Source organism: Oncorhynchus kisutch, linkage group LG7 (genome assembly GCF_002021735.2).
Source record: "Oncorhynchus kisutch isolate 150728-3 linkage group LG7, Okis_V2, whole genome shotgun sequence".
NCBI lineage: Eukaryota > Metazoa > Chordata > Actinopteri > Salmoniformes > Salmonidae > Oncorhynchus > Oncorhynchus kisutch.
The window spans coordinates 55,850,263-55,866,193 of record NC_034180.2 but is presented as its reverse complement, the minus strand read 5'-3'; the positions used below and the strand labels follow the sequence as shown (position 1 = coordinate 55,866,193).

Here is a 15,931-nt window from a genome sequence, read left to right as displayed (position 1 = left end):
ATCATGTTCTGACCATTAACAGCCCTGCCATCACATCATCATGTTCTGACCATCAACAGCCCTGCCATCACATCATGTTCTGACCATCAACAGCCCTGCTATCACATCCTGCCATCACATAATGTTCTGACCATCAACAGCCCTGCCATCACATCATGTTCTGACCATCAACAGCCCTGCCATCACATCATGTTCTGACCATCAACAGCCCTGCCATCACATCATCATGTTCTGACCATCAACAGCCCTGCCATCACATCATGTTCTGACCATCAACAGCCCTGCCATCACATCATGTTCTGACCATCAACAGCCCTGCCATCACATCATCATGTTCTGACCATCAACAGTCCTGCCATCACATCATCATGTTCTGACCATCAACAGCCCTGCCATCACATCATGTTTTGACCATCAACAGCCCTGCCATCACATCATGTTCTGACCATCAACAGCTCTGCTGTCACATCATGTTCTGCCCATCAACAGCCCTGCCATCACATCATGTTCTGCCCATCAACAGCCCTGCTGTCACAAACCTCCTTCAGCCTCCAACCATTCTTCTGTTAGCACTTTAGCCCCGGCTATGGTAATTTTGTGTTTCATATCAAATGCTATTGGTCATATGCACATGGTTAGCAGATGTTATTGGTCACATGGTTAGATGTTATTGGTCACATGGTTAGCAGATGTTAATGCGAGTGTAGCGAAATGCATGTGCTTCTAGCTCCGACAGTGCAGTAATATCTAACAAGTAATCTAACAATTCCACAACTACTTAATGAACGCAAATCTAAGTAAAGGAATGGAATAAGAAAATATACAAATAAATATATAGATGAGCAATGACAGAGCGGCATAGGCAAAATGCAATAGAAGGTATAGAATACAGTATATATGTTTCTGTATAGGAGGATGTGAGATTAGCTGTGATTAGCATCTGGACCGGATTAAAATGCTTTAATTCTGAACACTCTGACGTAGAACTATGTTAATAGACTGTGTTTATCTAAACATTCTGACGTAGAACTATGTTAATTGACTATATGTTTATCTGAACATTCTGACATAGAACTATGTTAATAGACTATGTTTATCTGAACACTCTGACGTAGAACTATGTTAATAGACTGTGTTTATCTAAACATTCTGACGTAGAACTATGGTAATAGACTATGTTTATCTGAACACTGAGGTAGAACTATGTTAATAGACAGTTCTACGTCAGAGTGTTCAGATAAACATATTCTATTAACATAGTTCTATGTGAGTGTTCAGATAAACATAGTCTAACATAGTTCTACGTCAGAGTGTTCAGATAAACATAGTCTATTAACATAGTTCTACGTCAGTGTTCAGATTAACAGTCTATTAACATAGTTCTACGTCAGAGTGTTCAGCTAAACAATGTTAATAGACTGTTTATCTGAACACTCTGACGTAGAACTATGGTAATAGACTGTATGTTTATCTGAACACTGACGTAGAACTATGGTAATAGACTGTATGTTTATCTAAACATTCTGACGTGGAACTATTTTAATAGACTATGTTTATCTAATTCTGACATAGAACTATGTTAATAGACTGTATGTTTCTCTATATACTAAACACTAATCAGATAAATCTATATAATGAACACTAATCATATATGAATCTATATATTTAGTCTTTCAAACCTCAGAGTGGTTAAATGAATAATTCTATTAATACATCATTCTATTTGTTTAAATCGCAACCATTCCCTGAATTCAACACTGTATCATAAGGCCCATATTGTTTAGTGACAAACTAATACATCACTTCCTGTTACTAATATATCACTTCCTGTCTCTGTGTAGGTCTAACGGTGGCCTCGGCCCTGGTGGATGTGTCTCAGCAGATGTGTCTTGGTTACAAGGAGAAGTCATGTGGTCTGAGGAACAGGAAGCAACACCCCTCTGCACAGCCCTCCACCTGTATCTGATCATACCCCCTGCCACGGTCCTGGACCCCACCCTGCTCCACCCTAACCCCTCCCCCTGCCCCAGAGACTACACCCCCGGACTGGATGGAGGGATGAAGAGAGAGAGAGGCAGGGGGTTTCCTGGGGGGAGCTGCATACCTGCTGAGAGGAGGAAGGGAGCGGGAGAGGGATGTCTGATTGACAGTCACACCCTGCAGCTTCCCAACGGACACCTGCTGCACCTGGGGAACCACACCTGGCTGACAGACATGTGGAACTTAGGGGAAAGAAAAAAAGACTTGTATTAGTCCTCTACCACCTGGTCAGAGTAAAGGAGAAGCTTGATCGCTGTCTATTGTCTGATCAACTACCAGTCATTCTACTTGGTATGCGTGTCTGTCTGTCTGTCTGTCTGCTAGACTGTCTGATCAACTACCAGTCATTCTACTTGGTATGCTTGTCTGTCTGTCTGTCTGTCTGTCTGTCTCCTAGACTGTCTGATCAACTACCAGTCATTCTACTTGGTATTCTGTCTGTTTCGTAGACTGTCTGGTCAACTACCAGTCATTCTACTTGGTATGCTTGTCTGTCTGTCTGTCTGTCTGTCTGTCTGTCTGTCTGTCTGCTAGACTGTCTGATCAACTACCAGTCATTCTACTTGGTATGCTTGTCTGTCTGTCTGTCTGTCTGCTAGACTGTCTGATCAACTACCAGTCATTCTACTTGGTATTCTGTCTGTTTCGTAGACTGTCTGGTCAACTACCAGTAAATCTACTTGGTATGCTGTCTGTCTGTCTGTCTGCTAGACTGTCTGATCAACTACCAGTCATCCTACTTGGTATGCTGTCTGTATGTCTGTCTGTCTGTCTGATCAACTATCAGTCATCCTACTAGGTATGCTGTCTGTCTGCTAGACTGTCTGATCAACTATCAGTCATCCTACTTGGTATGCTGTCTGTCTACCTGATCAACTACCAGTCATTCTACTTGGTATGCTGTCTGTCTGTCTGTCTGTTAGACTGTCTGTCTGTCTGTCTGTCTGTCTGTCTGTCTGTCTGTCTGTCTGTCTGTCTGTCTGTCTGTCTGTCTGTCTGTCTGTCTGTCTGTCTGTCCTGTCTGTCTGTCTGTCTGTCTGTCTGTCTGTCTGTCTGTCTGTCTGTCTGTCTGTCTGTCTGTCTGTCTGTCTGTCTGTCTGTCTGTCTGTCTGTCTGTCTGTCTGTCTGTCTGTCTGTCTGTCTGTCTGTCTGTCTGTCTGTCTGTCTGTCTGTCTGTCTGTCTGTCTGTCTGTCTGTCTGTCTGTCTGTCTGTCTGTCTGTCTGTCTGTCTGTCTGTCTGTCTGTCTGTCTGTCTGTCTGTCTGTCTGTCTGTCTGTCTGTCTGTCTGTCTGTCTGTCTGTCTGTCTGTCTGTCTGTCTGTCTGTCTGTCTGTCTGTCTGTCTGTCTGTCTGTCTGTCTGTCTGTCTGTCTGTCTGTCTGTCTGTCTGTCTGTCTGTCTGTCTGTCTGTCTGTCTGTCTGTCTGTCTGTCTGTCTGTCTGTCTGTCTGTCTGTCTGTCTGTCTGTCTGTCTGTCTGTCTGTCTGTCTGTCTGTCTGTCTGTCTGTCTGTCTGTCTGTCTGTCTGTCTGTCTGTCTGTCTGTCTGTCTGTCTGTCTGTCTGTCTGTCTGTCCTGTCTGTCTGTCTGTCTGTCTGTCTGTCTGTCTGTCTGTCTGTCTGTCTGTCTGTCTGTCTGTCTGTCTGTCTGTCTGTCTGTCTGTCTGTCTGTCTGTCTGTCTGTCTGTCTGTCTGTCTGTCTGTCTGTCTGTCTGTCTGTCTGTCTGTCTGTCTGTCTGTCTGTCTGTCTGTCTGTCTGTCTGTCTGTCTGTCTGTCTGTCTGTCTGTCTGTCTGTCTGTCTGTCTGTCTGTCTGTCCTGTCTGTCTGTCTGTCTGTCTGTCTGTCTGTCTGTCTGTCTGTCTGTCTGTCTGTCTGTCTGTCTGTCTGTCTGTCTGTCTGTCTGTCTGTCTGTCTGTCTGTCTGTCTGTCTGTCTGTCTGTCTGTCTGTCTGTCTGTCTGTCTGTCTGTCTGTCTGTCTGTCTGTCTGTCTGTCTGTCTGTCTGTCTGTCTGTCTGTCTGTCTGTCTGTCTGTCTGTCTGTCTGTCTGTCTGTCTGTCTGTCTGTCTGTCTGTCTGTCTGTCTGTCTGTCTGTCTGTCTGTCTGTCTGTCTGTCTGTCTGTCTGTCTGTCTGTCTGTCTGTCTGTCTGTCTGATCAACTACCAGTCATTCCACTTGGTCTGTCTGTCTGTCTGTCTGTCTGTCTGTCTGTCTGTCTGTCTGATCAACTACCAGTCATTCCACTTGGTCTGTCTGTCTGTCTGTCTGTCTGTCTGTCTGTCTGTCTGTCTGTCTGTCTGTCTGTCTGTCTGCTAGACTGTCTGATCAACTACCAGTCATCCTACTTGGTATGCGGTCTGTCTGCTGAACTACCAGTCATCCTACTTGGTATGCTTTCTACTACCAGATAACTGTCACATTTAGTTTGTTTCTACACCTCACCAGTTATATCAGTTAGTCCCCAGCCTGAGTGCCAGTCTGTTTGTCTGTCTTGACAATGACAGCAATGGAGTTGGCAAGAGCACAAACAGATGTGGCACTCAGGCTACTTAGTCCCCAGCTCTCTGTATAACAGCCTGTTGTTTACTTTAATGTAGCAGTAAGCTAGGTGTTGATAGTAACTGGCTGACTCATTCAGGGCTAATGTAACGTTAGCAGTTTAGTAGGGCTAACATTAGCAGTCTAGTAGGCCTAACGTTAGCAGTCTAGTAGGGCTAACGGTAGGTAGCAGTCTAGTAGGGCTAACATTAGCAGTCTAGTAGGGCTAACGTTAGCAGTCTAGTAGGGCTGCTGTTAGCAGTCTAGTAGGGCTGCTGTTAGCAGTCTAGTAGGGCTGACGTTAGCAGTCTAGTAGGGCTAACGTTAGCAGTCTAGTAGGGCTAACGTTAGCAGTCTAGTAGGGATGACGTTAGCAGTCTAGTAGGGCTGACGTTTGCAGTCTAGCAGGGATAATGTTTGCAGTCTAGTATGGCTAACGTTAGCAGTCTAGTAGGGCTAACGTTTGCAGTCTAGTAGGGCTAACGTTAGCATTTTTTTCACCTTTATTTAACCAGGTAGGCCAGTTGAGAACAAGTTCTCATTTACAACTGCGACCTGGCCAAGATAAAGCAAAGCAGCACGACACAATCAACAACACAGAGTTACACATAGAATAAACAAACATACAGTCAATAACACAATAGAAAAGTTTATATACAGTGTCTGCAAATGAGGTAAGATTAGGGAGGTAGGGAAATAAATAGGCTGTAGCGAAGTAATTACAATATAGCAATTAAACACTGGAATGATAGATGTGCAGAAGATGAATGTGCAAGTAGAGATACTGGGGTGCAGAGGAGAAAAAAATATATAACAATATGGGGATGAGGTAGTTAGATGGGCTGTGTACAGGTGCAATGATCTGTGAGCTGCTCTGACAGCTGATGCTTAAAGTTAATGAGGGTGATATGAGTCTCCAACTTCATAGATTTTTGCCATTTTTTTCCAGTTATTGGCAGCAGAGAACTGGAAGGAAAGGCGGTCAAAGGAGGAATAGGCTTTGGGGATGTGAAATATACCTGCTGGATCGTGTACTACGGGTGGGTGCTGCTATGGTGACCAGTGAGCTGAGATAAGGCAGTGCTTTACCAAGCACAGACTTATAGATTACCTGGAGCCAGTGGGTTTGGCGACGAATATGAAGCGAGGGCCTGGCAACGAGAGCATACAGGTTGCAGTGGTGGGTGGTATATGGGGCTTTGGTGACAAAACGTATGGCACTGTGATAGACTGCATCCAGTTTGCTGAGTAGAGTGTTGGAGGCTATTTTGTAAATGACATCGCCGAAGTCAAGGATCAGTAGTATAGTCAGTTTTACAAGGGTATGTTTGGCAGCGTAATTTTCCACATATTCTAAGTCAGAACCGTCCAGAGTAGTGATGCTGGATGGGCAGGCAGGTGCTGGCAGCAATCGGTTGAAGAGCATGCATTTAGTTTTACTTGCATTTAAGAGCAGCTGTAGGCCATGGAAGGAGAGTTGTATGGCATTGAAGCTCATCTGGAGGTTAGTTAACACAGTGTCCAACGAAGGGCCAGAGGTATACAGAATGGTGTCGTCTTCGTAGAGGTGGATCAAAGAATCACCCGCAATAAGAGCGACATCATTGATGTATACAGAGAAGAGAGTCGGCCCAAGAATTGAACCCTATGGCTCCCCCATAGAGACTGACGGAGGTCCGGACAACAGGCCCGCCGATTTCACACACGGAACTCTTTCTGAGAAGTAGTTGGTGAACCAGGCGAGACAGTCATTTGAGAAACCAAGGCTGGCAAGTCTGCCGATAAGGATGTGGTGATTGACAGAGTCGAAAGCCTTGGCCAGGTCGATGAAGATGGCTGCACAGTATTGTCTTTTATCGATGGCGGTTATGATATCGTTTAGGACCTTGAGCGTGGCTGAGGTGCACCCGTGACCAGTTTGGAAACCAGATTGCATATCGGAGAAAGTACGGTGGGATTCGAAATGGTCGGTGATCTGGTCGGGATAGTTATCTAGCAACTTTGTAAGTTGGTTTGTAACAATAAATTCATAGTATTTGCTTGTAAGTTGGCTGAAAATTCTATTCAAACCAGTAGTCATGACGATTTGGTTTAATTGTATACATTTGAAGTTATATTTTGTTGGAGTTTACGTTATAGGGAATAGGCTGGCTTGGTGGGTCCTCTATATTACATCACACCCGGAAAAACATTTTCTGACATGACTTGGGCATTGTTGGGAATTCTGATGGGTGTTCTGTCGTAACTCCTGTAATAGAAAAGGGAGGGATATTTGCATTGGGACTTTTGATGAGTAAACTAGTGTAAATCCTTATATGTTACATTACATTAAATGTGGTTATGTTTATGCTAACTACCCTTTAAATAGTTAGCATAGTGGTGGTTAGAGTGTTGGGCCAGTAACCGAAAGGTTCCTAGATCGAATCCCCGAGCTGACAAGATAAAACATCTGTCGTTCTGCCCCTGAACAGGCAGTTAACCCACTGTTCCCCGGTAGGCCATCATTGTAAATAAGAATTTGTTCTTAACTGACTTGCCTAGTTAAATAAAGGTTAAATATATATATTTTTTAAACACTTAAATGCAGCAACACATCCAGACAGAGCTGTTGGAGAGAACAGGCATCATGGACTATGTGTCTTACTAGTTTAGAACAGGACCTTATGGCTGTGCTTTATTCAATCCCAGATCTGTTTATGTTGTCTTGCCAGCTCCCTGTGGTCATTGACATGCCAAACAGATCTGTTTATGTTGTCTTGCCAGCTCCCTGTGGTCATTGACATGCCAAACAGATCTGTTTATGTTGTCTTGCCAGCTCCCTGTGGTCATTGACATGCCAAACAGATCTGTTTATGTTGTCTTGCCAGCTCCCTGTGGTCATTGACATGCCAAACAGATCTGTTTATGTTGTCTTGCCAGCTCCCTGTGGTCATTGACATGCCAAACAGATCTGTTTATGTTGTCTTGCCAGCTCCCTATGGTCATTGACATGCCAAACAGATCTGTTTATGTTGTCTTGCCAGCTCCCTGTGGTCATTGACATGCCAAACAGATCTGTTTATGTTGTCTTGCCAGCTCCCTGCGGTCATTGACATGCCAAACAGATCTGTTTATGTTGTCTTGCCAGCTCCCTATGGTCATTGACATGCCAAACAGATCTGTTTATGTTGTCTTGCCAGCTCCCTATGGTCATTGACATGCCAAACAGATCTGTTTATGTTGTCTTGCCAGCTCCCTATGGTCATTGACATGCCAAACAGATCTGTTTATGTTGTCTTGCCAGCTCCCTATGGTCATTGACATGCCAAACAGATCTGTTTATGTTGTCTTGCCAGCTCCCTGTGGTCATTGACATGCCAAACAGATCTGTTTATGTTGTCTTGCCAGCTCCCTATGGTCATTGACATGCCAAACAGATCTGTTTATGTTGTCTTGCCAGCTCCCTGTGGTCATTGACATGCCAAACAGATCTGTTTATGTTGTCTTGCCAGCTCCCTATGGTCATTGACATGCCAAACAGATCTGTTTATGTTGTCTTGCCAGCTCCCTGTGGTCATTGACATGCCAAACAGATCTGTTTATGTTGTCTTGCCAGCTCCCTGTGGTCATTGACATGCCAAACAGATCTGTTTATGTTGTCTTGCCAGCTCCCTATGGTCATTGACATGCCAAACAGATCTGTTTATGTTGTCTTGCCAGCTCCCTGTGGTCATTGACATGCCAAATAGATCTGGGACCAGGCTAGTCCATGTTTTCTTCCCCTCTTGTGTTTCCTCTGTTGATGTCCTGACTCACTGACACCCCTGAATACTCCAGCCTCCTCTGTTAGGCTGGAAAACCCCAGTCAGATTGTATAGTTTTAACCGGAGCTACCAACCACATCCTTGTAGGTTAAAGCTACTGGGCTGTGCTGGTTCATTCCTGTACAGGCGCTGTTTTCCCCTCTGTTAATATCCAAAACACACCTCAATAACCCCAGCTCTCTGCCTCCCCTCTTAGCCTGTAAGTCCTCATGGAGCCAGTCAGGTGGTGTAGTTGATAGTTGTCTCCATGTCTCTCTCTCCTAACAGAGATATCATGTCTCTCTCTCCTAACAGAGATATCATGTCTCTCTCCTAACAGAGATATCATGTCTCTCTCCTAACAGAGATATCATGTCTCTCTCCTAACAGAGATATCATGTCTCTCTCCTAACAGAGATCTCCATCTCTCTCTCTCTCCTAACAGAGATATCATGTCTCTCTCTCCTAACAGAGATATCATGTCTCTCTCTCCTAACAGAGATCTCCATGTCTCTCTCTCCTAACAGAGATCTCCATGTCTCTCTCTCCTAACAGAGATATCACGTCTCTCTCTCCTAACAGAGATATCACGTCTCTCTCTCCTAACAGAGATATCACGTCTCTCTCTCCTAACAGAGATATCACGTCTCTCTCTCCTAACAGAGATATCACGTCTCTCTCTCCTAACAGAGATATCACGTCTCTCTCTCCTAACAGAGATATCACGTCTCTCTCTCCTAACAGAGATATCACGTCTCTCTCTCTCCTAACAGAGATATCACGTCTCTCTCTCCTAACAGAGATATCACGTCTTTCTCTCCTAACAGAGATATCACATCTCTCTCCTCATAACAGAGATATCATGTCTCTCTCTCCTTACAGAGATCTCCTGTCTCCTCCAGCCTCCTCTCCTCTGAGAGCCTGTAGCCTCCAGTCTCCTCTGAGAGCCTGTAGCCTCCAGTCTCCTCTGAGAGCCTGTAGCCTCCAGTCTCCTCTGAGAGCCTGTAGCCTCCTCTCCTGTGAGAGCCTGTAGCCTCCTCTCCTGTGAGAGCCTGTAGCCTCCTCTCCTGTGAGAGCCTGTAGCCTCCTCTCCTGTGAGAGCCTGTAGCCTCCAGTCTCCTAAATTGAAGATGCATTTCCCGTCATTTCGCTCGCACTACTCTTCTCATTGTTTAGAATTCTTCCGCATTTATGCCAAGGATTATGGGATCTTAGAATCCTCTTGAGCTAACCTGGGCATCGCCACCTAGTATCTAACAACCTCCAACCCACCTGGCTTCTGAAGGACCTTCTGTGCGGCAATACATTGGTAGGGCTTAGGGAGGGATTTGACCCGTGGATTGTGAAGGCAGTGTAAACTTCCTCTCTTCTCCTCCCATCTTCACAGCAGCAGCAGATCTCCCTATATACCTCACTGGGACAGACAGGCTGGGGGACATTTCAATTTGATTACATTTAGTAATAATAACACAAAGGGGAAAATATTGTTCTCTGTAAATGAATGTAGGCCTATGGCAAGAGAAACTGCAACCTGTATTATGGGATGAGTGTCTCTGTGACCTGTAGACCTGTATTATGGGATGAGTGTCTCTGTGACCTGTAGACCTGTATTATGGGATGAGTGTCTCTGTGACCTGTAGACCTGTATTATGGGATGAGTGTCTCTGTGACCTGTAGACCTGTATTATGGGATGAGTGTCTCTGTGACCTGTAGACCTGTATTATGGGATGAGTGTCTCTGTGACCTGTAGACCTGTATTATGGGATGAGTTTCTCTGTGACCTCTCTTATGGGATGAGTTTCTCTGTGATCTCATACAGTAAATCCCTCTACAGATCGAGATGCAGGCAGGGGGTCCAATATTTTCAACCAGTCCCCTGTATCCTGTCCTCTACCTGAGGTGGCACCTGTACACTGTCCTCTACCTGGGGGGCCCCTGTACACAGCCTCTACGTGGGGTGGCCCCTGTACCCGGCCTCTACCTGGGGGGGGGCCCTGTACCCGGCCTCTACCTGGGGGGCCCCTGTACACTGTCCTCTACCTGGGGTGGCACCTGTACCCGGCCTCTACCTGGGGGGGGGGGGGCCCTGTACCCGGCCTCTACCTGGGGGGCCCCTGTACACTGTCCTCTACCTGGGGTGGCACCTGTACACTGTCCTCTACCTGGGGGGCCCCTGTACACTGTCCTCTACCTGGGGGGCCCCTGTACACAGCCTCTACCTGGGGTGGCCCCTGTACCCGGCCTCTACCTGGGGTGGCACCTGTACACTGTCCTCTACCTGGGGTGGCACCTTTACACTGTCCTCTACCTGGGGGGGGCCCTGTACCCGGCATATACCTGGGGTGGCACCTGTACACTGTCCTCTACCTGGGGTGGCACCTATACACTGTCCTCTACCTGGGGGGGGGGGGGGCCTGTACCCGGCATCTACCTGGGGTGGCACCTGTACACTGTCCTCTACCTGGGGTGGCACCTATACACTGTCCTCTACCTGGGGGGGGGGGCCCTGTACCCGGCATCTACCTGGGGTGGCACCTGTACACTGTCCTCTACCTGGGGTGGCACCTATACACTGTCCTCTACCTGGGGGGGGGGCCCTGTACCCGGCATCTACCTGGGGTGGCACCTGTACACTGTCCTCTACCTGGGGTGGCACCTATACACTGTCCTCTACCTGGTGGGGGGCCCTGTACCCGGCATCTACCTGGGGTGGCACCTGTACACTGTCCTCTACCTGGGGTGGCACCTATACACTGTCCTCTACCTGGGGTGGCACCTGTACACTGTCCTCTACCTGGGGTGGCACCTGTACACTGTCCTCTACCTGGGGTGGCACCTATACACTGTCCTCTACCTGGGGGGGGGGCCCTGTACCCGGCATCTACCTGGGGTGGCACCTGTACACTGTCCTCTACCTGGGGTGGCACCTATACACTGTCCTCTACCTGGTGGGGGGCCCTGTACCCGGCATCTACCTGGGGTGGCACCTGTACACTGTCCTCTACCTGGGGTGGCACCTATACACTGTCCTCTACCTGGGGTGGCACCTGTACACTGTCCTCTACCTGGGGTGGCACCTGTACACTGTCCTCTACCTGGGGTGGCACCTATACACTGTCCTCTACTCTCCTCATAACATCATGATGCCCCTTGCCTGGTGACACCTTTTAAAATCTGTTCAACAGGTGACCAAACCCCTGCTGCCGCTCCTATTCTGTCAGCTCATGCTATCACACAACAACCCCCTAGGAACTGGTCTACTTTAACAGAGATACACAACAACCCCCTAGGAACTGGTCTCAGTTAACAGAGATACACAACAACCCCCTAGGATCTGGTCTCCGTTAACAGAGATACACAACAACCCCCTAGGAACTGGTCTCCGTTAACAGAGATACACAACAACCCCCTAGGAACTGGTCTCCGTTAACAGAGATACACAACAACCCCCTAGGAACTGGTCTCCGTTAACAGAGATACACAACAACCCCCTAGGAACTGGTCTCCGTTAACAGAGATACACAACAACCCCCTAAGATCTGGTCTCCGTTAACAGAGATACGGCAGGGTAGCCTAGTGGTTAGAGCGTTGGACTATTAACCGGAACGTTGCAAGTTCAAATCCCCGAGCTGACAAGGTACAAATCTGTCGTTCTGCCCCTGAACAGGCAGTTAACCCACTGTTCCTAGGCCGTTATTGAAAATAAGAATTTGTTCTTAACTGACTTGCCTAGTAAAATAAAATAAAATAAAGGTCAAAAATACACAACAACCCCCTAGGAACTGGTCTCCATTAACAGAGATACACAACAACCCCCTAGGAACTGGTCTCCATTAACAGAGATACACAACAACCCCCTAGGAACTGGTCTCCATTAACAGAGATACACAACAACCCCCTAGGAACTGGTCTCCATTAACAGAGATACACAACAACCCCCTAGGAACTGGTCTCAGTTAACAGAGATACACAACAACCCCCTAGGAACTGGTCTCAGTTAACAGAGATACACAACAACCCCCTAGGAACTGGTCTCCATTAACAGAGATACACAACAACCCCCTAGGAACTGGTCTCAGTTAACAGAGATACACAACAACCCCCTAGGATCTGGTCTCCGTTAACAGAGATACACAACAACCCCCTAGGAACTGGTCTCCGTTAACAGAGATACACAACAACCCCCTAGGAACTGGTCTCCATTAACAGAGATACACAACAACCCCCTAGGAACTGGTCTCCATTAACAGAGATACACAACAACCCCCTAGGAACTGGTCTCCGTTAACAGAGATACACAACAACCCCCTAGGAACTGGTCTCCGTTAACAGAGATACACAACAACCCCCTAGGAACTGGTCTCCATTAACAGAGATACACAACAACCCCCTAGGAACATACATACCCTGGTATCCAACAGAGTTTTCTGTTTTATCTCTCCCTTTCTCCTCTCTCTCTTCTCTCTCTTCCTCTCTTTGTAAATTGGCATTGTAGATACTTGAGGAAATAGTTTGGTAATATCTATAATTTAGCAGCAATGCTGTTTGTTTTTTAAAATAATGACAAAGTATTGTGAATGATATATTTGTTGATTGGTTTTGAAAATCCAACTCCTCTGGCTCTTAAAGTACAGTAATGTAAGGCGGCACATGATGTTCAGCAGAACAAAAAGCTCCACTAGAAAAGTGATTCAACTATGTTGAAACTAAGGATTACTAGCTAAGTGATGATATTGTAGTTACAAATGTAAATAAAATAATGACATGAATGTTTTATAATTAAATGGTAAAATTCACCTGTTGTTGTCTACCTTTTACTGTTGTGTTAGAAACTAAAGCTGTGTTTTAAGTGAGAACAGGTATTGATCTGAAGCCGGGGAAAAAATAAGGAAATTCATGAGCACCACCAATGCCTATTCCACCCATGTTTTACCAAGGTTTTCCATCACACAGCGTCGATCTACTACAGTAGCTATGTTGATATTGTACACCAAACTATGTGTAGGCAGGTTGCTTAGGATTCAGACCTCATTCACTCTTAGAGGAGGCCACACAATAATGTGATTTGTACCACATACAAGATGAAGTATTGGATTCTCCACACACCACAGTAAGACATTATCCCATTACACAGCTTTTTAATTATTAAATAAACGCAAGCTTTGCAAGGCTTGACGGAGCTGTTTTGTCTCGTATAAATGTGCTACAGGCCTGCCTTTTTATTTCCTTAAACCTGTATTTTAGCAAAACATCAGAATAACATGCTTTGTTGGTCAGTAGGTAAACAGCAGGAGGAGATGTGTTGGACAGCTCAGATAAAGCCTGTCTGCATTCCTGGTTTATGTAACCGTTAGTTTACCTGTGGAATATTGACATAAGCTCAGGACCGCTTGTGTTTCAAACATGGTCCTGTTTAATCATGGCTATGCTGGTCAATAGACAGCTCATTACCTCTGTCAAAATAATATGTAGCTTAAAGATGTGTGTTTGTACTCGTATTTCTTTGCGCAACAATGATGGTGACGCAGCAATAATACACATTTACAATAGGTCTATATCAACAATACATACAGACAAATAATCTACAGTGCATTCAGGAAGTATTCAGATCCATTGACTTAACACATTTTGTTTGTTAGGTTACAACCTAAATCTAAAATGGATTAAATATTAGATTTTTAAAAACATCACAACACCACATAATAACAAAGCAGGTTTTAGAATTTTTTGTGAATTTATTTAAAAAAAATAAACAGATACCTTTTTACATACGTTTTCAGACTCTTTGCTATGAGACTCTAAATTGAGTTCAGGTGCATCCTGTTTCCGTTGATCATTCTTGAGATGTTTCTACAACTTGGTTGGAGTCCACCTGTGGTAAATTCAATTGATTGGACATGATTTGGAAAGGCACACACCTGTCTATATAAGGTCCCACAGTTGACAGTGAATGTCAGAGCAAAAACCAAGTAATGAGGTCAAAGGAATGGTCCGTAGAGCTCAGAGACAGGATTGTGTTGAGGCACAGATCTGGGGAAGGGTACCAAATAATTTTTGCATCATTGAAGGTCCCCAGGAAGGCCTCCATCATTCTTAACTGGAAGAAGTTTGGAACCACCAAGACTCTTCCTAGAGCTGGCCGTCCGGCCAAACTGAGCAATCGGGGGAGAAGGGCCTTGGACAGGGAGGTGACCAAAAACCCGATAGTCACTCTGACAACGCTCCAGAGTTCCTCTGTGGAGATGAGAGGACCTTCCAGAAGGACAACCATTTCTGCAGCACTCCACCAATCAGGCCTTTATGGCCGAGTGGCCAGATGGAAGCCACTCCTCTGTAAAAGGCACATGACAGCCCACTTGGAGTTTGCCAAGAGGCACCTAAAGGACTCAGACCATGACAAAAAAGATTCTCTGGTTTGATGAAACCATGATTGAACTCTTTGGCCTGAACCTGGTCTAATCCTTACAGTGAAGCATGGTGGTGGCAGCATCATGCTGTGGGGATGTTTTTCAGCAGCAGGTACTGGGAGACTAGTCCGGATTGAGGGAAACATGAACAGAGCAAAGTGCAGAGATCCTTGATGAAAACCTGTTCCAGAGCGCTCAGGACCTCAGACTGGAGCTAAGGTTCACCTGCCAACAGGACAACGACCCCAAGCTCACAGCCAAGACAACGCAGGAGTGGCTTCGGGACAAGTCTCTGAATGTTCCATTCAGTTTAATTTCAAAATAGCGTTTTCGTGTCTCAATTACTTTTAATTGAGATTTTAATTTAATTTAATTATATTGTATAATTATGTTGTATTATGATGCCAGTCAACTAGGCAGAGTTGCAAAGAAAAAGACATCTCAGACTGGCCAATAAAAATAAGAGATTAAGATGGGCAAAAGTACACAGACACCGGACAGAGGAACTCTGCCTAGAAGGCCAGCATCCCGGAGTTGCCTCTTCACTGTTGACATTGAGACTGGTGTTTTGCGGGTACTATTTAATGAAGCTGCCATTTGAGGACTTGTGAGGTGTCTGTTTCTCAAACTAGACACTCTAATATACTTGTCCTCTTGCTCAGTTGTGCACCGGGGCCTCCCACTCCTCTTTCTATTCTAGTTAGACCCGTTTGTGCTGTTCTAGGAAGGGAGTTGTACGAGATCTTTACTTTCTTGTCAAATTCTCGCATGGAATAGCCTTCATTTCTCAGAACAAGAAAAGACTGATGCGTCTCAGAAGAAAGTTCTTTGTTTCGGGTCATTTTGAGCCTGTAATCGAACCCAGAAATGCTGATGCTCCAGATACTCTGGAGTCAGATACTCTGATTCTTTAATCAGGACAACAATTTACACCTGTGCTAACATAATAATTGCAAAAGGGTTTTCTAATGATCAATTAGCCTTTTAAAATGATAAACTTGGATTAGCTAACACAACGTACCATTGGGAGCACAGGAGTGATGGTTGCTGATAATGGGTCTCTGTACGCCTATGTAGATATTCCATTTAAAAAATCTTCAGTTTCCAGCTACAATAGTCATTTACAACATTACATTAACAATGTCTACACTGTATTTCTGATCAATTTGAT

General features: G+C 45.5%; 2 protein-coding genes across 6 annotated transcripts in view; both read left to right on the top strand.

The window, feature by feature from the left end:
• Positions 1-3,034, top strand: part of LOC109882006 (attractin) — a 715,620-nt gene extending 712,586 nt beyond the window's left edge. For all 5 annotated transcript variants that reach the window (XM_031829398.1, XM_031829397.1, XM_031829396.1 and 2 more), the window contains exon 29: positions 1,842-3,034. In XM_031829398.1, coding sequence (XP_031685258.1) covers positions 1,842-1,966 — 125 coding nt within the window. In that variant the 3' untranslated portion in view covers positions 1,967-3,034. The remainder of the gene's footprint in view (positions 1-1,841) is intronic.
• A 5,998-nt stretch (positions 3,035-9,032) lies between these two features.
• LOC116374727 (uncharacterized) lies at positions 9,033-13,149 on the top strand. Its single transcript, XM_031829392.1, has 2 exons — positions 9,033-11,363; positions 11,424-13,149. The coding sequence occupies exons 1-2, from the start codon at positions 10,194-10,196 to the stop codon at positions 11,487-11,489; spliced, it is 1,236 nt and encodes a 411-aa protein (XP_031685252.1). The 5' UTR covers positions 9,033-10,193; the 3' UTR covers positions 11,490-13,149.
• The last annotated feature ends 2,782 nt before the right edge of the window (positions 13,150-15,931 follow it).